Source organism: Artemia sp. Qi Xiang Cuo, chromosome 20 (assembly GCF_049724085.1).
Source record: "Artemia sp. Qi Xiang Cuo chromosome 20, ASM4972408v1, whole genome shotgun sequence".
NCBI lineage: Eukaryota > Metazoa > Arthropoda > Branchiopoda > Anostraca > Artemiidae > Artemia > Artemia sp. Qi Xiang Cuo.
This window is the reverse complement of record NC_142813.1, coordinates 48,973,389-48,995,946: the sequence shown is the minus strand read 5'-3', so window position 1 is coordinate 48,995,946 and position 22,558 is coordinate 48,973,389. Positions and strand designations below refer to the sequence as shown.

Here is a 22,558-nt window from a genome sequence, read left to right as displayed (position 1 = left end):
AAAGAAATGCTAACTGCTTTAGAAATTGACTTCTTCCTTATTGAAAAAATAACAATTAAGGGTAAGATACTTCTGGAAACGCATCAGCAATGAAAACCGTGGCAGAAGATCACATAAGGACAATTCACCAATTGGAGACTCCTAAAGTCTCAAAGTAATCGTCAAAACAAATCGTTGACCATATGTTTAGAGAAACTCGTGCACCAAGAAACACGCAAAGGAGTAAATTTCCCAAGAACCTTAGTCACAAAAGTCACCTAGCGTACCTCTTTTGAAACGTCTTATCATTACCACGCAAATCCAAAATCTAAGCTTCCTTGAATCCCATCAAAATCTCATTGACTCCAGAGAGCAAGGCCGACGCAAAAAGGTAGAGACCACAGAATATTCTTCCGAAATTCTCCGGTTCTCAGTGTTGAGATTAATGAGGGGAATAACCAAGATCTCTGGGGCTTTCCCCTTGATGCGAACCGGCAGACACTCCTTTGATTGTTTTTAGAGAACACGGTGCAAAAGATTCTTTGCTGGTTGGTATTTTCACTTGAAGTAGACATGCTATTTATAGTAACAAATTTATATGTTTTTTCACTCTTGCATTCATGAATAAATATAGTCACTTTTTCCCAAAGTGGTTAGTATGTTTACTCCTCCTTATATTTTTTTTTACTCCTCCCTTATATTTACTCCTCCATTATATCCTCCCTTATATTTTTTTTTACTCCTCCCTTTAATTTTTTTCTTTTTCTTTTCAAATCCACTCAACTTTGGTAGCTAATTATAGCATTGAATTAAGCATTTTGATGTTATCATAAATAGAGGCTGCCCAAATACAAAAGTGATTATATTAAGGACCAAATTAATTTTAAGACTTTCATGGAATAAGATGAAATGGGATTTGCATAACCAGATATGGGCAATAAAAGGAGAAGATAAAAAAAGATATCAAGTAAACACAACAAGCAAGAGTGGGGGTAAAAATCTCTGACGTAATGGAACAAAACCTAAGTGAGGAGTCAGAAAAAGGCCTCCAAGCAAATCTCAAGAGTAAACCAGTTTTCAGGAGTAGAATATAAGAAAAATAAACAAAAAGAAAACTTCTAGCATACAAAAGCAAAATTGAAGCCCCCTTTCATAAATAGATAAGGTCCGTCATGCTACCTAAAAGGATGTGCATTACTATCTCTGAAAAGAAGAAAAGAAATTCCTAGTGAATACTGGAGCCTTGATCTCACAGAGTGGCTACTTTGAAAAAAAAACATGTCACTGAGCCAGTAATTTCCCTTAGAAGAAGGGTGAGACAAGCTAACCATCCACCAAAGGAAAAGCTCCCACATGCCTATCGGCAGTCAGTCAAATATGGCACCATATCCCAGAGAAGCAATTTTTCAAAAGATGCTTATGTTACATTATCTTGTGCTATATTATCCATTGAATGCGATCACTAGGCAGTTTCTTCAAAAACCTGTTCTTGAAATTTCGACTACTCCGAGCCGTGGTTCGCTTTTTACTTGGTTACAACTACGAAAAAGGCTGGAAAAAAGCTTAGGCATATTATAAATAAACCGTTAATCAGCAGGAACAAGGGAGATACGAGCAGAGCCCATAGTTTTGTACAAACCAGCACGAGGGCGCCAACTGGAGGGGGAGGCTAAATTAAGGAGGGAAAATCCCCTCCCTGTCCCTTAGATTCAGCAAATACCCTTTTTGGTATTTTCGTTGAAAAATGCAAGTTGACGAAGATATATGACTTCAATAATAAAAGTGTAGTGAAAACACAGGTAAGTAATGGTGTTTTCCTAAACTTCATTTCTCTATGAATCAAATTAAGCTTTTACAAATATGTATAACCAAATTACGAAATCCAAACGCTTTCATTTGAAAACGAACATCATTTGGTGCCATCATGTCTGGAGCCGCAAACGCGTTCCAAAGCCTTATTACTAAAACAGCAACCCGAACACATTTTTCAGGGAAACATATTCAATCTCTGAATTCTGAATTTTTCTATAGTTACTTAAAAAATTTCTAAGTTTCGTATCTGCGCATTTTTGCGGCAGTTACATTGAAACTAGTAAATATTTATATGTGACAATATTAGTAAAATAATTATTATTATTATAATATAATAAAAACAAAATAATGATAACAGTATTTTCATTGTCTCTTATTTTTTTGTAAAAAAAGAGACGACTCTTTTTGTATTTTCTCTTTTGTATTTCGTCTCTTTTTTTTGTAAGTGTATGTCATTATTATGACAGACACTTATGCCTTGTATTATAGGCTACACAATTTTTGAGAACTAGAGAGAAAAACAGGAACAACTTATGCAAGCACATAAACAAAGAAAGAAAATAACCTAGCTTTCTGATAATAGTCAACTGGTAACTATGAAAAGGAGGCAAAACAAACTGACAAGGAAAAAAAGATAAATAAGAAAAGAAGGCAAAACAAGGTGACAAGGAAAAAAAAGAAAAGAAGGCAAAACAAGGTGACAAGGAACAAGTAAAAATTAAAAAAGGGTTAAAAAGGGAAGAGTTAAAAAAGGGAAGAGAAAAGTACCCCCCCCCCCGCTTGAAAGCTTTCCGGGGAAAAGCTGCCCCGAGCACGGTGGCTAGGGTGGGGCACCTCGGATGAGCCTTGTGGGGCTTTTTTTTTTGTTTATGTTTGAGTCGGAAAGGGGCAACATAATTAATTCTGTCCCAGGCTTCACCAACCCTAAGAACTGCCCTGTAGATAGGAGAGCCAGAAAGGGGGTGGGAGAGAATACTGCTAGTAGCACCTCAATTTACTGGTATATTAGCACCTTCCCTTCGCGGAAATCTCATCTCTGAATGGAGCTTAGTTTAAATAATAGCAGGTAAAACAAAAATAATTTTAGGGAGAAAGCCAGAAAGAAGAAAAATGAGAAAAATTCATCGGGAAAAACCACCTAGCAATGGGAAAGAGAGTGAAAGGGCACGATATAACGAGTAAGATAAAGAAAGAGGGGGACGGGCAGGGCTGTATCCAGTTTTTTTTTGGAGGGGGAGGTAACAAAAGAATTTTTTCGGGGGGGGGGGGTTACATAAAACCAACTTTAAAAAAGACATCAAAAATTTTTATATTCATCTTTGTTATGTTTTTTATGAGTCGAACAAACATTTCGGGGGGGGGGGGGGAGAAAGGGGTTCAAAGCACCAACCCCCCCCCCCGGGGTATGGAATTGGGGCCAGGGATAGAAGAATGCCCAGAAAAAGAAGAAGAATTGAACATACCTTGGAAAAAACTGTGGCTTGAAGTTGTTTATGATCCCCGACCAAAATAAGATTTTTCATGCCGTATGAAATAGGTTGCATGATTTCCATTTCTGTACACGTACACGCTTCATCCACTATACAGAAATCAAACTTCTTGTCCGTCTTCTCAATCAATGAATTTAAAGCGTCATTAGAACAGGAGGACAAAGTTGTGGCCACAATATGAGCAGATTTTATGAATAGTCTTCTTAGACGGTTGACATCACAACTACGATTTTCCATGATTCTATCCAGCTCATCTTGATGGGTCTCTCTCAATATCAGCAAATCTGCTTCAGCTCTTTTAGTACAACGTTTATCTGCTTTTAATCTTTCAATCTGAACTTTAGCAAGACTTATTTCTTCTTTTCTTTGTCTAGAGACTGAATCATCTTTTGTGAGGACCTTTTGAACTTGGTTGTCAAGCAGCAACGGCTGTGTAGCCCAACTCACATTATTGCTGACACCATAGCGGACAATTTTAAAATTCTTCTTGAGGTTTTTCATTTCCTTCCTCGTCCTTTGAATAATCTCGTCTACACCTGCATTAGATGGTGAGCAGACTAAAATGTTGTAGCTTGGATTCAGGAGCAGAAGCTGAAGTATAATTGAAGCAGTTGTCCTAGTTTTTCCTGTCCCAGGCGGCCCCTGAAGTAGACAGATATGGGGCTCATTGGGGTTCTCCATGCACTGAGATATTATTGACTTCAGCGCATGCTTTTGAGCAGGGTTGAGAGAATCAAAATGTTCATCAAGAGGAACTCTTCGAAAGTTTCGGGGTTGGTAATACTTTGGCTGTAAAATCATTTTTCTCAAGGGTGACTCATTAATCTTAAGGGCCATAGGGTACATTCGTATCAAAGATTTTATAGATGAAGCGACAACTTTAATATACACTGGAGATTCAAAATCTACCGGATTCGGTACGATCAGTGTCTTTTTTCGACATTGGATAACGACCTTGACAAAGGCTTTATTTCCCGTCTTCTCCTGGATATAGTTCTTCACTAATACAGGGTTAATTTCACCTGGCGTCTCTTCCAAACTTGCAAATTGCACAACATTAACATAACCGAACATTGCATTGTAGGATATCTTAACTTTTCTGTTACCTTCATCATAAGACTGAATTGGTACCCTTATAACAACTAAGGAACCTTCCCTTAAATAATTAAACACTGAAAGACCGTCAGGTTTGATTGTATGTAGAGTCAATGTACACAGATTACTTTCAAGATCTCCAATACCATCTGTACAATTGGTAAAGGTACAGATATGGTCTTTCCCCTGACGATTATTCAAGTCGTCGTATTCTTTTTTAATTCTATAAAGTGTTTCCAGCATCAGCGGTGGTCCAAATACAGATAGATAGTGACCAACATCCGAGAAATTTAGTGGGATTTGCACAAAACCATTTGGGAAGAAGTCAATTGGTGCAGCAGGCGGTGGTTGTTTATCTGCATTGATTTTGTCCATTTCTCTCAGCCAATTTCGATTCCATCGCAATATCTGTTCTCGGATTCCGGTAGTGCTGAATAACGTTGCCAATAGAGAAGATACTGGATGTTGTGGCATCTGTCGCTGCATTGGCTGGACTTCTGCTTTTGCGGGTTTTCGTGAAACCTTTTCCAACTTCTGATCAAAACTGACATGTCTAGCTTTTGGTTTATCTAAAATAGAAACAATTGAAAAAAAATCAAGCACAGAAAATGTAAAAAGGTGTAAATTTTCTGATAAAAAGATCAACAGAGATTAAACGCGTATATTTCGGAAGCTGGAAAGCAAAGCCAGCTTAGCTTCTTATTGTTTATTTCCATTTGTGAGAAGAAAAGAATCGGTTAGACTTGTAAAACGAATCCAGCCCGGCAGTGGAAGATGCTTCTGGGGAATCATTTTAGCGCTAAGTTCAGACTACTATACTCATGACTTCAACAAAACTTCAAGTCTTGTGGTGACGCAGTGGGTTTGAGCTTAGCTTGGTAAAACGGCACCCAGAGATTGAACCCAGCTGTAGCAACACGCTGCAGGGCCGACGCAGGAACTTTAGTAGTCAAAAAGTGTCGCTAATCCGATTAATTTAACAAAGGTAGGAGGTAAAGGTCCTACAGAGCCATTGCTGGCGCATAGGGCGTCGAATCGACGATTCAGTTGCTGGGTCTTTTTACAGGGACAAGTAGAACGCTTGTCACCCAACCTTACTGCGGCGGGGATCGAACCCTAGATTGTTTGATCCCCGCCGAACCCTAGGAAAATCTAACCACGATTGCTGGAAAGAATGACAAAAAAAACAAATATAAATACGTTCTAAGATCACACTGGCTATACATGACGCATGAAACAAAGAAAAGAAAGGATATAATAAATGAAAAATAAAATCAAATAGGCGAGAAAAAACAAAGATTTTGTCAGCCAGTAGCAGAATATGAAGACAAAAAACAAGCAAACATTTCGACAAGGATCTCCGCCAAGTCATCCTCAGTGCAAAAGAAAAAACAAAAAACTTCTCTTCTTGCAGAGTTCTTTTCAAAAGGTTAGATTTTTTTTTTTTTCAGAAAGGATAAACAGAGTGTATAGAAGGATAAACATCCTTCTAATGGTATCGAAGTTAGGAATTACTCTAGAATCGAGCCATAAAGGTGGAATCAGGATTAGAATCAAAATAGGAAAAAAATTCTGACACCGTTCTATCACAAATCCCATAATTTATTTTCGTATGAATGTCGTAAATAGGTATATTTGAGGAGGCGCTGACTTTCCACCACCTGGGGTACATCTCAGAATGCCACGCGCGCCGCAGTTACGCCATGGTTGGTACAGTTACACCACGCTTGGCACAGTTCCCAAAACACTTGGCACAATTCTGCTACGCTTGGCACGCACCACCTAGTTTAGGCTACACGACTTCTGAGAGAAAGCGACCCCTCAGAAATATTAAGACCAAAAACCCTCGAATTGGGCTATTGATATGGAAGTGGTTTGGAGTCCTAACTAATTAAGTCCACGTTTAATTATAATTTTGTCTTTTTTAGCGTTGACAACCAGAGCATTTGATTATCGTTCGAGTATATTCATTTGAAACTCGAACAATGAAAATAATCACCAAAAAACAAAAAATTTTGGCTGTCAAAAATTAAACCGTATTTTAGAAGCTAGTTCGGTGAATCCTAAACCCAATGAAACACCCCCACCTGAAAAACAGGTTTTCTTGTTCATATACAAATTTACAAAATATTTTTTTTTCAATTTAAACCATTTTTCCCCTTTTTAAAAATTTCCCTGTTTTCCTTTTTCGGACTGAACATATTTTGAGACTAAACTAAAAAAGCCATGATCGTGTTCTAGCAATTACGAATTCTCACTAATTCAAAATATGGTACTTGCATGCAGGGGCGAATCTCCTGCATTTTTATTGGGAGGGGGGGGGGCAAGAAGGGTCTATATCTGGATAGTAAAAGGGCATGGAAAGTATAATTTTTTTTTCTCCACATCATTGGGGGGCAGCTCCTCCCCCTTGCCACCCCCAAACGACGCCCCTACTTGCATGATATACCCACTACCCAATATTTGTCTAATATGTTCTTCTGACACTGAATCCTAATGAAATATACATAAGTATGACAAAAAATATAATACTTTACAAACAAATTTGCGCTATATATTTGCACATTAGAGGGGGAGGGTAAATTATAGCGGGTCTGAATGTCTAATGTGTTAGGTACAATTATTCTGCATCGTATGTAGCGAGATTTGGCTTCTAGTTTCACACTGTTCAATTAATTTACCCCCCCCCCCCTAATGTGCAAATAGATAGCCCAAATTATACATTTTCCATCTATTCTGTCCCTTTTTTTGTCTTGTCTCACGCTAACCTGAAAGAAAATAACACAAAGCCGGTTTTGCAATGCGTCAATGAATGAACAACTTGAACGGTCGTGGGTTTATCATAGAAGTACCATACTTTGACAAAATATGAATAAAAATAGTACTTGTTGGCGCAGAACGCTGATTTTGATTGGCAATCATAGTTTCTAGGAGAACCATACCCCTCGTCTGTTCAGTAGATTTGACTTTCGCTGTTGGCCTTTTCTGCTGCTCATCTTTTTTAATCAACGGCTCCAAATTTCTAGCACGTGGCTGCGGTTTTTTAAACTGTTTATCGGCTTCAAAAGTGCTCGAAGATTCAGTTTTCTTATTAGTTTGATTTAAAGTAGAACAATATCCAGCGGGTAGACAGTTTTTCTTCAGTACGTCCTTTAATGACCCTTTCTTCGGCTTCTTCTGCAGCGGTTCAATAACGGAAAGCTGTGGTAGTGCTGACTCGCTGCAAGACTCGAGCTTGCGCTGCCAATTATCCACAAGGGCTGTTCGACTATTACGTTTTTGAGCATGTCTTTTCTCTAAATCCTGATTGGCTTTTTCAGCACCTAAAAGCAAAATATTATAATTAAAAAAGCATAAGAATATTAATATTAAAAGTATAAAGCAAGAGTTGTCAGAGGAATAGATTTATTTTTGGATTTATTAAAATTAAAAACTAGACTTAGTTTATTAATTTATAACACCTTCCTATCAGAGGCAACGCTATAGCGTTGCCTATAGTAAAGGCCATACGGCTCCAATGTTTTATTATTATAATTTTTTTCCCAGAGGCACTTCATATGGAAGGGGTCGTCGTAGAAACTTCAAAAGGGGCTAATTCGAATGGAAATCGAGTTCTAGTGCCCTTTTTAAGGGTCAAAGGTGATTGGAGGGCAACTAGGCCCCCCACGCCCATCATTCCCCTAAACACGTCCACTCTTATTTTTAGATAACCATTTTGTTCAGCGTAGTTGATTTCCACCTTGAAAATATGTTTGTGAGCACGATATTCCCTACTAATCATCGGGACAAGTGTTTTAATTTATGCCCTGGGGACACATAATGTTTGCGTAGAATGTTTTGTCATAGACATTTCAAAAAAGGATGAATTGAATGGATAATTAAAGTGACACGGTTCTGTTTAACAGTCGAAAGTGGTTGGAGGGCAACTATCTCCCCCACGCCCATCATTTCCCCTGACACATCTAATCAAAATTTTGAGATAGCCATTTTGTTCAGCGTAGTTGATTTCCAGATAGAAAATATGTTTTTCGAGGAGGACACTCCCCCACAACCCTCAGGGCAAGGGTTTTAAGTTATGCCCTGGGAGCATATAAGGTTTTTATAGAAGGTGTTGTCGTAGAAACTTCAAAGGGGGCTCATTCGAATGGAAATCGAGAGTTCTAGTGCCCTTTTTAAGGATCAAAAGAGATTGGAAGGCAACTGCCCCCCCCCACGCCCATCATTCCCCCAAACACATCCAATCAAAATTTTGAGATAGCCATTTTGTTAAGCGTAGTTGATTTCTAATTTTGATTTCGAACTAGCTAGTTTTCGCTAAAGGCTCTGTGCATTAACTGCTTTCAAATTTTAGATAGAGTAGGATAGACCAAAATGATTTCACACATTAAAAAGCACCTAAAAACTTAATTATGCAGAACTGATAGGAGAGAAGAATCAGTGTCGATGCAGATTTGATTAGTCATAAACTAAGCTCTTTCAGCGTGTCACCATGGTCCAGAACAACTTTCTTCGCATTAATTAAAAAAACTTTTTGAAAAATAAGTGCTTTATAGAAAAATAAAAAGATATACTGAAATTAAAAATGAAAAGAAATGAAGCATAATTAAAGCTTAAAACGACCATAGATTACTATCAAAGAATAAATGAAACCCAAAACGCAAAAAAATAAATCCTAAAATGAGTTGAAATTAAAATGAATATTCAAGGCATACTGAAAACGAACAGAAAATACTACAAATAGGAGTTTGGCTACTAACCCCCCCCCCACCCATAACTGTGAACCTTTTAAAGTATATTGCGTCATTTGTGTTTTATTGAATCTTGAACTGTGCGCTTTGATATTTCAAAATTTCGATGAAAAATAAAACTAAAATCACTATAATAATCAAGATGATTGCAAAGAACTAATGAAAACAAACTGACTGCTTAATATATAATTTTATCGAACGAACAATAATTGCATATATGTATCTGCATTTAATTTTATCTGTGAATGTTTTTTTCTAATATGTTTTTGAAAATCCATAAAACATTTGAAGGTACCGACTGAACATAAGTTGGATTGTATCAAGTTTTCCTTCTGGCTTTATGGACTATTAAATGAAAAACAAGCTTTTTCAACTGAAAGTAAGAAGCAACATTAAAACTTAAAACGGACAGAAATTATTCTGTATATGAGAGGGCAGCACACTAAAGCATTTTAGAACTTTTAAAAAGCTTCTAATAATAATTAAACGGCCCACCACTGGTGGCATAATATATGCAAGCGATCGGGGAGGGGTGACTCGTAGTATCACAACTATGAAGATTGTGGCTCATGGCTCATGTTTGTCTCTTGGTTCATGAACAGGATCATCTTATTTACCTTGGAGTGCTAATAGCGAGAAATTTATTTACAACCCGAAATCTGTTGAAATATTTTTTTACGAATAAGACTAGGAAAGCTTATGCCCTTTTAGTTGCTATAAAATTTAAGTTTAGTCACCGTATCCTAGGATCTGTTCCTAGGATCTAGGACCGTATCCTGGGATCAGCATTGGCTCTTTCACTGTTTTGGCAGCTTTTCACTCGAAGTGATACTGCTGATACTTGAAAGTGTTTTTACAAGTATGCAAAATACCTACTTCAGCTGCCGCTTTGAACTAGCAACTTCACCGTATCGACCAGATATGGAGTCACTAGCCCCTTAGATGTTGTATGAAGAAGAACCGAGTCCTTTCCAAAGCGGCTAAATTTTTATTCTACTTTCCTGAACGTCTTTCTATAGGCTTGTCATCGATTAAGTTTTGATTTTATATTCGTTGTGTCTGTGTGTGTGTTTTTTTTTCCTACTCGGTCAGTTGTGTGATTTTGTACATTTTGAGGGGCAATTGAATTTCACTTGCTAACGTACACGGATTTTACAAAAAAAACTACCCGGGAAGGATGAATCATAGTTTCGCAATTAGGAACAACTGAAGAAAAGAAGAAAAAGGAAAAAAAGACATCATTTTGGTAAATAATTGGGTGTCCTACAACACTCAGCACCTCTTTTTTATAGTTTCTCAATGCCATTGTAACCAATGCACAGATGTCTAGACATCACCACTTTTGGCCAATCAGTACCCCCTAAAAGAGTTAAAATCAAACTCTGATTAATCAAAAATTATGATTAATAGCTAAGCATGCACAAGAACACCTTTTAACTCACCTACTCTTTCCTCCTCTTCAAATTCATCAAGTAATGCTTGAGATAAATCAGGGAAAAATCTCTCGTCAACAGATTCAAATCTATGACTGCTAGGACCTGCCGCAGTTGCAGCTTCTGCCTCCATTGTATCCTCTTGCAGGAGTTGAACATCCTCTTCATTGTCATCACTATCAAGAGTAATTTCTTCAACCCTTTCATTAGTTGAACGAATATCGTCTAAGAGAGACTTGTCGTCTTTGTCATTTGACAAGTTTGTATTCTGTAGCATTGTATTCACATGATTGTCACCATCTCCATTAAGAACAAGATTTTGGTCTTCAGATGCAATTTGCTGAGAAATCTCCTCAACCCACTCTGTAACGTCATCGCCTGAATCACTGTCATAAACAACTTCTTTTTTCGTACTAAATCCTTCGTAGACATCATCCGTCACAGTCAGTGGACTTCGTCCATCATCACTTTTACTACAATTAGATTGTTCATCGTCAGAATCTTCAATCACTATCACATCCACTTGGGAATAGCCCGATGAGTCTAAATTAGGTGGCTTAAGACGAATAGATGGGATGAACTCTAATTTCACTTTATTCAAGTCGACAGAATTCAAATTTTCACTTTGAACGCTTACAGTTTTACTTGAAGAAGCTAAATTTGTTTCATCAGGTTCGTTTTGGGCAATTGGAAGTCCAGACACTATTCCACTCGATTCGTAGGATTTTTCTTCTACTCCCTTGTCTGAAAGTCTCCTATACTCCCCTGAAGTACTCGGTTGGTTCATGTCAACAACCATTTTACTAACAAAATTGCGATGACAAACTGAAGACTTTGGAGGATAAGTCATTGGCTTTGGAAGACTTCGTAAGCCTGGCAAATCAGAGAGGTCAGTTATCTCTATCTGGTTTTCATCTATGAAACTTGGCAGCTGCATTGCCTCAATCTGCTTTTTCAATATTGAACGCTCATCATCTACAGGAACAGATATATTTTCAGTTTTCATGGAAGTTCCTGCTTCTGGAATTGTTGGAAGTTCCTGGAATAACAATTAAAACCACTTATAGAAAATAAAAGAGCTACTTCAACATAAAAAATAGATTAAAAAACATTTAAAAGTTAATTAAAAGTAGCTTAAAATATAATAATAGTTAAAAGCTTTATAGGAATTACATCTTAGTAATCAGGACGTGAACGAAAGTACAGCTTAAAAACTCGTTATCTCACTCAAAAACTTAAGCTCAAAATCTCACTTAAAAAAAGGTTAAAAACTCGTTATCGAAAGTACAGCTTAAAAACTATATCTCAGTAGATAAATTTTTGTGGAAGATCGTAATTTTCGAACAAAGGTTAAGCAGGTATAAATGATTAATTATCCAAGAGAAATGCTAAGTTTCGGCAGAGGACAGCTGTGCAGCAAACTTAAATTGAAATAAAAAAAGTAAGAGCAATTACTCACATGAATAGGGTAAATAATTCGTATCTATCAACAAATTTGACTCTTTTCAAGCTTGAGGTTTAAGCTTACACTACTTGCAAAGCTTAAAGAGATCGGCTTAAATAAAAAATTAAATAAACATAAACAAAACTTGGTTTATAATACCTTTGTATCTGTAACTAAGTAATCTAACGTTTTCTAAGTTATAACAAGTTTTCTAAGTTATCTATCGACGAATTTGACTTCTTCGAGCTTTAAATTTAACATTTGCCTCTCAATTACTTGATCTATCTGTCTTGGCTTTTCTCTGTCTACAATTAGCCATGTCTTGATGCAACCATATGCAACCTACTTTATAACTTCAATGAGCTTGTGATAACTTCGAGCTTGAACCTGCCAAGCTTAACTAGAACGTCTTAAATAAAGAACCAAATGAGCAGTAGAAAAGATTTGGTTTACAATACATTTGCATCTGTAACTAAGAATACGTGCATTAAAACCCGAGATTTAACCCATGTTTAGGGAGGATTGAAGAATTAAGCTTAAAATTCTTATAAGCTTAAAATGCTTATAAGCTTAAAATGCTTATAAGCTTAAAATGCTTGACAAGTTGAAACAGCCAAGCTCAAATACAGGACTGGAGACACTTAAACGAGGATTTCAACGGGGTAAAATTCTGGATAAGGAGCTTTCGTTGAAAATATGTAGGCTAAATAATCTCAGGAAAGCCTAGAAATCATGTTGAAATTTTCATGGGGTGCTGAGTGACATGACGCACCTCAAATTTTGACCTGAAGGGAGAGACAAAGGTATTTGAAAGAAACTATGCCGGCAGGTTAACAAAAGCTCCTTTATCTTAGATAGAGATCGAGCTGAAACTTTCGAAATGGTGGGAAGGATCAAGTGTACTTTATATTTTGCATTTAAATAAGCGGGATGTGAGGGCAGAAAATGCATGTCTCTATTCCACATAGCAGTTTTGGTAGTGTTATCCCAAAGAGGAACTTTAAATTCATTAACGGTGAAGTAATGAGGCAGATTGACAGACCAGTAAGCTTACCCATGCTATTAGAATAGAGTATCTCTTTATATTGCAGAAACGACCAGAGAGTCGGTCCACAGGAATCTACTTGAAACTTGCAGGGAGCGTTTTGGGAGGGAAAAGAGAATTTAAATAGTATATTTATGAAAAAAGTTAATACTTAATTTAGGAAACAACGCTTAGTTTCCTAAATATTGATTCGTCCAAAACGGCTGACAGTTTTTTTTTTTAATTAAAATTTACACACGTAAGCTATTGGGTCAACGGGACTCTTACGCACAGAAACAAATCGAAAAAATTTTGTTTCGCCTTAAAATGGCTCAAAAAGTTTTTTTCCTGAGCAGCTGATCCTAACCCTAATACTTTTGTTGAGACCTGCGACTTGACTTCGAATGATACCGATCTTTCCAGAACTTACAAAAACAGGGCGTTAAAAGTCGTCTCTCCAGTCTGTTTGAAAATGACATTCACAAGCGTTTTCACCAAGGGGACTCCTAGGCTGAAAACAAATTTAAAACTAATCTTAGCTGCATCTGTTCATAATCCCCAAAAACGGGCTTAAATTATTTTTTTTATGATATGAGCTCGTAACCTAAGTGCCACGTAGACAGGGCCAGCTAGACCTAAGTTAAAACGATATTATTTAGCAGATTGGCTGTATTGATATGCGACAAATATTTCTGAACAAATTCAGCTTCATTGTAGTTTTCACTGTATGATCTCTATTTATAATTTCAAGTTATTTATTTTGAATTCTTCTGAACAATACCGTCTTTCTGTCACACCTAAACGGCATTCAAAAGCTGAACTAGGTCACGCACCTAAGTCTTAGTCTTTGAATCTTGAATGTAACTGGTGGAAACTTCATAGTGATTGGTCCAAAGTTCAACAATATGGAACTTAGAGACTCAATTCAAGGCTGAATTTCATTGCATAAGCCCCGCTTCAAAAAATTTCCCTTGAGTTTCGCTTTGAGTCTCTGAACACAGGTGTTTTGACCTTCTAGCAGAGGCTTATTTAACTGATTAATTTACTTGCTTTTTCTTGTGAATGAAAATAGAACATAAAAACGGTCGAGGAAAATAGGGGAAAACATCTCACAGGAAATTCTTCAAAATAGTAAAAATATTCAACTTACAGAAGGTACAGGCTTAACTTCCATAGTAGTCACCGTTTCATTTGATACTTCCTACGGAAAGAAAACACATAAAAAATTACGTAAACAGATACGCCTAGATTTGATTGCTTATAGAAATTCTTCTGTTTAAAGTGACTCAACTATTGGAAAGACAAACAAGAGGTATTTATTTTGAAACAAAATGTCTATCACAAGCCCAGATGGGCCGAATTTGCATCTCGAAATCAAAAGTTTAACAATTTCTTATCAATAACAGAAAATGAAAAAAAAAATATACATACAAAACTGGCTTAAGAATATTAGCACATAAAAGGACTAACAAATTCTACTCAATCATACGTTGAGCCAAGGTGTCATGTGATGAAATCGGAAAAAAACATAGCCTACATTTCAAAAATATCAAAAAATAATAAAACTTATAAAAAGATTAAAAAGTCGATAAAAGCGGAAAAAAGAGAGATATCATCAGTTGTTTTTTTTTTTGGTAATGCAGGAGACAAAAGTTTTTTTTTATATCTGAAGGTTTCCGAAGCAACGAATGGGAGAGCAAACTAGGTAAGGGCTGAGAAACAACTCGGTGCTGGCGGAATCTGGGGCTGAGTGTCTTTAGAGGAAAATGTTTAATATGCATTTTACGCAAAAGCTCATAGAAGTGAAGGACATTTGTTTTTTTGGCTGATCATTTTCCTTGATTTAACCACGTTTTGAACCACAATATTTCAAAATTTGTGCAAATATCCTGGTAAAGTGTTTTACGCTGAAAACAATCAGACGCGTATCCCTCGCTGATAATGACTGTACACTGTCCTTTTTTTCATAAGACAGTATCTAAAATATGCTCATAAGCTTATAAAATATGTTTATATTCATTAGCTCATCTTCATTTATAACGATTCTTCATCAAATCTTCTTATCAAAAATTCTTTTGTGCTTTTTATAAACCTTTTTCCTACTGCTAATTCTAGAAGATTTATGGGTTATCCATTACGTAATTAGAATGTCTTTAATCTAGTCTAGTTCTGGGACTGTATGAGCTTAGGAACATATCCATATCACCCAATAAACCAAGGATACGACCAATCCCCTTTTCTACTTGGGGGGGGGGGGTTCTAAGATAAAAATGCAAATGCCTATCGTTATATACGGGTTTTCTATGTATCAAAATTTCAAGGCTAGGAGACTTCTAAATATAAAGTCTAAAAAAGGCAAGTTGTGATTTTCTTCAAGTTCTGACGTGAACTGAAAATACGAATCTAAAGTGTTAAGATGTGACAAAGAAGTGTAAAGCCAAGTTTATCCATGATCCCACACAGAAATAACATCACAAACTGACCCCCCCCCCTCCAAAAAACCTCATCCACAAACCGACCACAACAACGGGGCTTCAAAGGAAAATTTTCTCGTTGCAGAGGTTTCGACATATTCCATATAAAAGTAGGCAAAAGCCAAAGGAATTCATTGGTCCTTAGTAGACCCATAATTTACGTGAAAAACTGATTATTGCATCGAAAATTTGATGAAAAATCGTTATAAATAAAAATAATCTTATATATAAACATATTTTATATTATAAGTATATGAACATAAGCTTAAGATAAGCTTATAATTGAGTTATGAAAAAATTATATTTTATTTTGGGTTCTAAGCTATTATTTTTCATATTTTACTTACATTATTATTATTTTCTTCTTCTATGGTTGTTTGAGGTGTATGAAGGAGTAAAGTGGATTCATTGGATAGTTATTGTTTTTCTCATCATCATGGTGATTCCAGTAGTAACTCAGCAAGGAATATATATAAATATATATATATATATATATATATATATATATATATATATATATATATATATATATATATATATATATATATATATATATATATATATATATATATATATATATATATATATATATATATATATATATATATATATATATATATATATATATATGTATACTATGTATGCAGGAATCAAGCATCTCCGCTCTCCCTGGTGTCCAGTAGCTTCGTCATTATAGTAAGCCAAGAGTCTCGGTCGCTTTCGAGTGGCTCAATCAAATCGAGCCAGGACTTTCCCCATCTTCGTCCATACTTCTAGAAGCCACCGATTTGGTCTAGGTCAGCCTTGATACAGTCGAGCCACGTTTTCTTTTGTCCCCCATGTCACTTTTTCCATCCCGAAAGAGGTGTACATCTGAGGGCTTTATTGAAAAAGGTGTGGTGTGGGCGGTGAAGTGTGTGGGCGACCCATAGGATTCTTTTTTTTTTAATTATAGTTGCCAAATCAGAACGCTGATAACAGATTTTTTCGAGTTTGACATTACTCACACGATCACGGAGTTTAGGGCCAATGATTCTCCTTAAACATGAATGGTCAAATACATCGAGGGCTTGAATGTCGGATGCTTTCATAGTCCATGTCTCACAGCCGTATAGTAAAGACAGACCGAACAAGGGCCTGGTAAATCCTTATTCTTGTCTTCAGACGAACATTTTTTAGGTTCCATAGAGAGTGATTTAGCTGGGTGAAGACTCCAGTTGCTGAAGACATTCTTGACTGTATTTCATATGTGCATCTTCCTATTTGGTCTACCAGAGAGCCTAGGTGCTTAAATTCATGTGTCTCGTTTTTGGGTGACTGTTCTAGTAAAACTGAGGGTTCTTGAGATGATATACCAGAGGCCATGACTTTTCTCTTCAGGGAGCTTATTTTCAGACCAACTAGAGAGGATTCTTCAGCCACCTTCGATAGCATAGATTGGGCTTCTGGACGAGATTCAGCTAACAAGCAAATATCGTTGGCGTAGTCCAGATCAATGATCACAACATTGGGACTTACTTCAACGTGTAAAAAGACCGTCATTGCTCTGGTCATAATCTAGTCGATCACGAAATTAAATAAGACGGGAGAGAATAAACATCCCTGTCGGACACCAAAATCAATTGGGAACATCGAGGAGAGTTCTCCACCGATCTGAATTTGGGCTCGCGTATGCTGGTAGTATGCTTGGATAAGTATGACTATCTTGCCTGGTACTCCATTCTCTGTCATGGCCTTCCAGATTCCATCCCTTAGAACAGAATCAAAAGCTGTAATAAAATCTATGAATAGAGACACTGTTTGTTTCTGGTGTTTTGCACTGTGTTCAAGGGTTTGTCTTAAAACGAATAGTTGGTCAATTGTTCCCATGCCTGGGCGGAATCCCGCTTGATTGGGCCTTGTCTTTGCGCTGCGCTGGATACGAAAACGATTATGTAGCACAATGGCAAATATTTTTGCAGCAATGCATATGAGAGAAATCCCGCAATAATTGCTGCATTTTGTCTTTAGTCCTTTTTTGAAGACTGGATGGATGATAGAATCTCCCCAATCCTGTGGAACCATCTCTTCTTCCCATATACGACAAGTTAGTTTATGAATCCTGCTACCAAGTGCTGCCCCTCCATACTTGTAAGGTTCAGCCGGAATGGCAATCAGGACCAGGGGCTTTATTACTTTTAAGGCAATTGATTGCTTGTTGGGCTTCCTTTAACGTGGGGGGAGCCACATTCACGTCATTGTAAATACTGCTGGGAGAGTTTGGTTCCTGCAGGCCATCAGGGCTACGACTTGGATTATTACAGCGCTGATTATCATCTATTGCTGTGGAGAGTTGGTGCTGGTTAAGTAGTTTGTCAAAGTGCTCCTTCCAGCGATTTATTATTTTGGTATTATTCGAGAGTAACTTGCCGTTTTCATCTTCAACAGATGTACTAGTAGGCTTATTTGATTTACTCCTGATTGATTTTAGGAGCTGATACATCTTCCTGGTGTCAAATCTAGAGGCAGCGGCTTCCATGTCTTCAGCGATTTTTCTCCCAGTACTGGCTCTTATCATTCTTAGCCGACTGGTGGCATTCTCTTCTCAAGCGTTTGAACACTCCGATTTTCTGTCCGATATCTGTTGCTTTTGCTCAGCCAACTGAATTGTACGTGTTGACATCCACTTTTTGGATAGTCTTTTGCGGTATCCTATCGTAGCTTCCCCAGCCTCGTGGATTGTAGTGCGTATGGTCAACCACTCTTCATCCAAACTTTGAGTTTGCTCGTCGTTCGCTTGCCCTTGGAGAGCTTCAAAGCGGTTAGACAACTCTAAGCAGAATGCAAGTCGTATATTAGAATCATCGAAGCGATTGGTGTCCAAAATTCGTGGAGGTTTCCTCTTGGGGCATGCTGCAAGTCGTAACTTTAGATCTAACTTGACTAGAAGATGATCCGACCCATGTTTCGAGCCAGTATCTGCTCCAATATACGATCTACTATTCGTTGCCATTGATTTCCAACGGCGGGAAATGAGGATGTAATCGATCTGGCTTTTTGTTCTACCATCTCTTAAATGCCATGTGGCTCTGTGGCTGGGCTTGTGTTTGAATAAGGTATTGGTAATGATCAAATCATTCATCATGGCAAAGTGAAGAAGTCTTGATCCCCTGCTACATCTAGCTCCAAGACCGAAGTGGCCAATGGCAGACTCAGCATTGGATACTTTTCCCCCAATTCTGGCGTTACATATATACACACATAACAATTTTTGCTAACATATAAAGATAGTATACATATATATATATATATATATATATATATATATATATATATATATATATATATATATATATATATATATATATACATGTATATATGTATACATGTTTACATGTTTTTATTAGTTTTATCAGTATTTGTGGTACAATGAATTTGAGCTTATAACCAGTTTTTATTTTTTCTATTCCCGGCACGCCTTTGCCACAACTTGTCTTTGTAATTTCATGGGCTGGTTAGAACTAGAAGATTTAGTTGAACGACTTTGTTTTCCATGTATTACATATATGCATGTATTTTAGTTTCATTCTTATTGATAAACTTGACTAATTAACTAACTATGAAATATGGAGTTATAAATTAAGAAAGGAATGAACTACAAAAATCAAAATTAGAATCATTCATTAAAAACAGCTGTCATCTACACATAAAAAAATACAATAAAAAGCGCTGTCTTTATAATTACATACTAAAACAAAAAAAAATGGAACACATGAATTGCTAAATCTGTTCGAGCTGCAAGCAACAGGGTTCAGTTTAGTTCTCGTTTGAGTGTTCACACGGGCTGGCATAGCAGGTGGTAGTAAATACTCGATGTCGAGAACTTTGAAAGCAAGAATAGCAAAATTCGATGGTGGAAGAACAAAACGTTGTGGCGAAGATGAAAACTGACCAGTATAAAAGAAAATCTTATTCCTTGTCTGAAAACCAGCAAACGGGCTGGCATAGCAGTTGGTAGTAACATTCGATGTCAAGAACTTGAAATCAAGAAGAGCAAACTTCAACGCTTAAAGAACAACATGCTGTTGTCAAGATAAAAACTGACCAAGATAAATTCAAGGTCGAAAACTTGAAAGCACGAAGAGCACATTTCGATGTTAAAAGAAGAAATTATTGTTGAGAAGAAAATTGGTCAATCACAGGCAGCGCAATAGAGCTGCCTTAGTAAAGAGCGATATGGGCACAAGATATCATTTTGTTTTACTAGGGCACTTCGCATAGATGGAGTTGTCGTAGAAACTCAAAAAGAGCTCATTCGATTTGAAATTGAAAGTCTAATGCCTTTATAAGAATCAAAAGTAATTGGGGGGCCAGCAGCCCTCCTCCAAACAAATCCAATTAAAAATTTTAGATACTCATTATGTTCAGAGTAGTTGAACATTCCAGTAACTATTGATATTGTCTCTATCGTGGGTATGTCAGCCCCCTACAGTTATGCAATTTGCCCATTAGGCCTTAAAACTAAATGTTGCTTTAAAACTAAATCAGAAGACACTGTATATATCCTGGTTGCAAATAAGACGTCTCAGAAATATCCCAGGAACAACCGAGAGTATTAAGTCAAAAATTTTAGGGATACTACTATAATTACTTCTGCACTAAATTAAGGTTGCCAAAGAGCATAGACACAACGTTTCGGGTATGGTATTAAGTTTTATTTTTCAGTTCAAACGATACCCAAAACGAACAGAAATTACAATAAAAAACCGAGTCAAGCTCAAAATGAGCAGAAGTTAACAGGAGCAGGGCTGACACCCCCCATGCCTTTTGAAGACTAGAACATAATTTGCACTTTAAGAAAAAAAAAGAATATGGATTCACAGTTTATTATACATATAATTTTGGATTTATTTAAGTCAAGAAAGTGAAAACATTCAAAATGTATTTTGTTATCAGTTCCTGTAAATCCTATAAAATGTAATTTTTATTTTAAAATCCTTCTAGCATTTCAAAGGCTAGAAGGATTTTACTTTCCAGTTTAATACCATGCTATCCCATGGCCTTTGCCGTGTTCCTTAAGACAAAGTCCATCAAAACAATACATAAAAACAGGGATAAGACACAAGCCTGCTGAACTCCTGATTCAACACCCAACCAGCTACTTACCTCAGTTACTACATTAACCGCAGTAATATTGCTCCGGCATGCCCCAATAATCACTTTAATGTACTTATCTGGTATAGGATATACCGATAGGGCCTTCACTAGGCTCTTCTATCGGAAGAATCAAATGCCTGATCATAGTGTATAAAATAGAGGACTAAAGGGGGTTGAAACGAGAGGCAATTCTCAATTATTTACCCACGAGTGAAGATTTGATCAATAAGTTCTTCCCCCTTCCTCAAATCACACTCTCTGTAAGCATCCCTGCACTATTCATCCGATGGCCAAGAAAATTTAAGGAATTGTTGAGTATGCTCTTGCTAAGGTTTTAGGTATATGCCCCCCCCCCCAAGGCCCTCTTAACACTTTCTACACTGACTGGAATTAGAGACTCTCCAAAACAAATAATTCACAGTCCCATTTGATCATTTTATTAACATTTTCTGGGTGATCAATTAACGGTTTAATTAATTATGAATTATGGCATCTAGCACACTTAATTTCTATGAATAAGAAATAAATTCTATGAATTTGGTATTACATAATCTCATTAACTTCAAATACTTTTCAAATTTAAAAATACTGTCATTATTTTACATCTGGGGAAAATCTTCAAGGAGGGAATTATCATAGGGAATGAATTTTCCAAAGAAGTCTTCCGCGGGGCGGGGGAGGGATTTTCTGGGGATGATTCTTCTACGGAGGAAGGGGATATCGGCAAAATTCTGCAGAGGGAGGGAGGTTTTTCGTGTTAAAATGAGTTTGATTTGCATAGACTATCTTTTTTCGACTCTTTGCATATGTAATCAAAATAAACCAATTAGGTAATTTATATAAATGTAGGGTGAAGGACAATTTTATTCAGTCTGGGATTAACTCTATTGTATAAAGTATGATGTTTGAAAAGATCAGTGTTCGTGATTATCGATTCAACACAATACCGTGCTTTTTGATTTATGGACTCGATTTCCCCAATGAAGGCGAATCGTCGGGGGAATTTTCTGTGGGGGGAATCCACATGGTTGTCAAAAACTTTTCAATTTAAAAATAAGATGGTTATTAATACAGGAGGGAAATTTTCCACGGAGGCGGAATTTTCAGCAGAAGGGATTTTCCCAGTAGGAAATTTTCCTTGAATGTCCTTACTTTTGAGATCGCATAAGCTTTTCTCTGTATTATTCTGTCTTAAAGTCTTTGCAAGGGCGATCTAGCAACAAGATAATAAACAAAATATTCATAGTCTACTGCTCCCATCCCCCAATCATGGGAAGGGAGATTCCTCCCTCTTCAGGTATAAAACACTCCCTGGAAAGAAATTTTTCATTAAATTTTGTGTTTTATTAACACAAAGAAAAACAAAAAAAAATGAAGGAAAAAAAAGAAAAGTGACTTACTGTTTTGATATCTTTGACAAAAAGTACTTTGAAGACAAAGTGCTCATTTTCTATGATGTCGGAGACTTGCAGCTGACAACCAATCCAAATTGAAGACCCTACTTCTACTCTAGTCCATTGACCCTTAGGTATCATTCGGTCGTCTATATATGTTCCGTTCATTGTCTAGAAGATGAAAGAAACTAGTGAACTTTTGGAATAAATTGAATCCCAAGAAAAATGAAACTAATTGATTAAAAGACAAGCTTAGAATGCTAACAACAGGGGTAGAACATGGAAGGGGGTTTTGTATCATAAGTTCCTAAATACTCGTTCCTACGAGTATAACTGGGACACGGATAAGGCGTTAACATATGAATTAAGTAAACATTGAAAGGATTCTTATGCAGTACCCTCTCCACGGAAAAAATTAGATAAATATTAACTGACTAAGTAAACAAAACAATTAAAACATAGTTTACTTAATAAAATCAAACTAGCATGAATAAAAAAAAAGGCTTTTATATGTACGTGAAGATGCACT

General features: G+C 36.6%; 1 protein-coding gene across 3 annotated transcripts in view; it reads right to left on the bottom strand.

The window, feature by feature from the left end:
- Positions 1 to 22,558, bottom strand: part of LOC148940309 (uncharacterized) — a 133,184-nt gene that overhangs the window by 28,020 nt on the left and 82,606 nt on the right. For all 3 annotated transcript variants that reach the window (XM_089105865.1, XM_089105864.1, XM_089105863.1), the window contains 5 exons: positions 22,036 to 22,200; positions 14,176 to 14,226; positions 10,567 to 11,596; positions 7,262 to 7,699; positions 3,255 to 4,945 (listed from right to left, as the gene is read on the bottom strand). In XM_089105865.1, the coding sequence (XP_088961991.1) occupies positions 3,255 to 4,945; positions 7,262 to 7,699; positions 10,567 to 11,596; positions 14,176 to 14,226; positions 22,036 to 22,200 (3,375 nt within the window). The remainder of the gene's footprint in view (positions 1 to 3,254; positions 4,946 to 7,261; positions 7,700 to 10,566; positions 11,597 to 14,175; positions 14,227 to 22,035; positions 22,201 to 22,558) is intronic.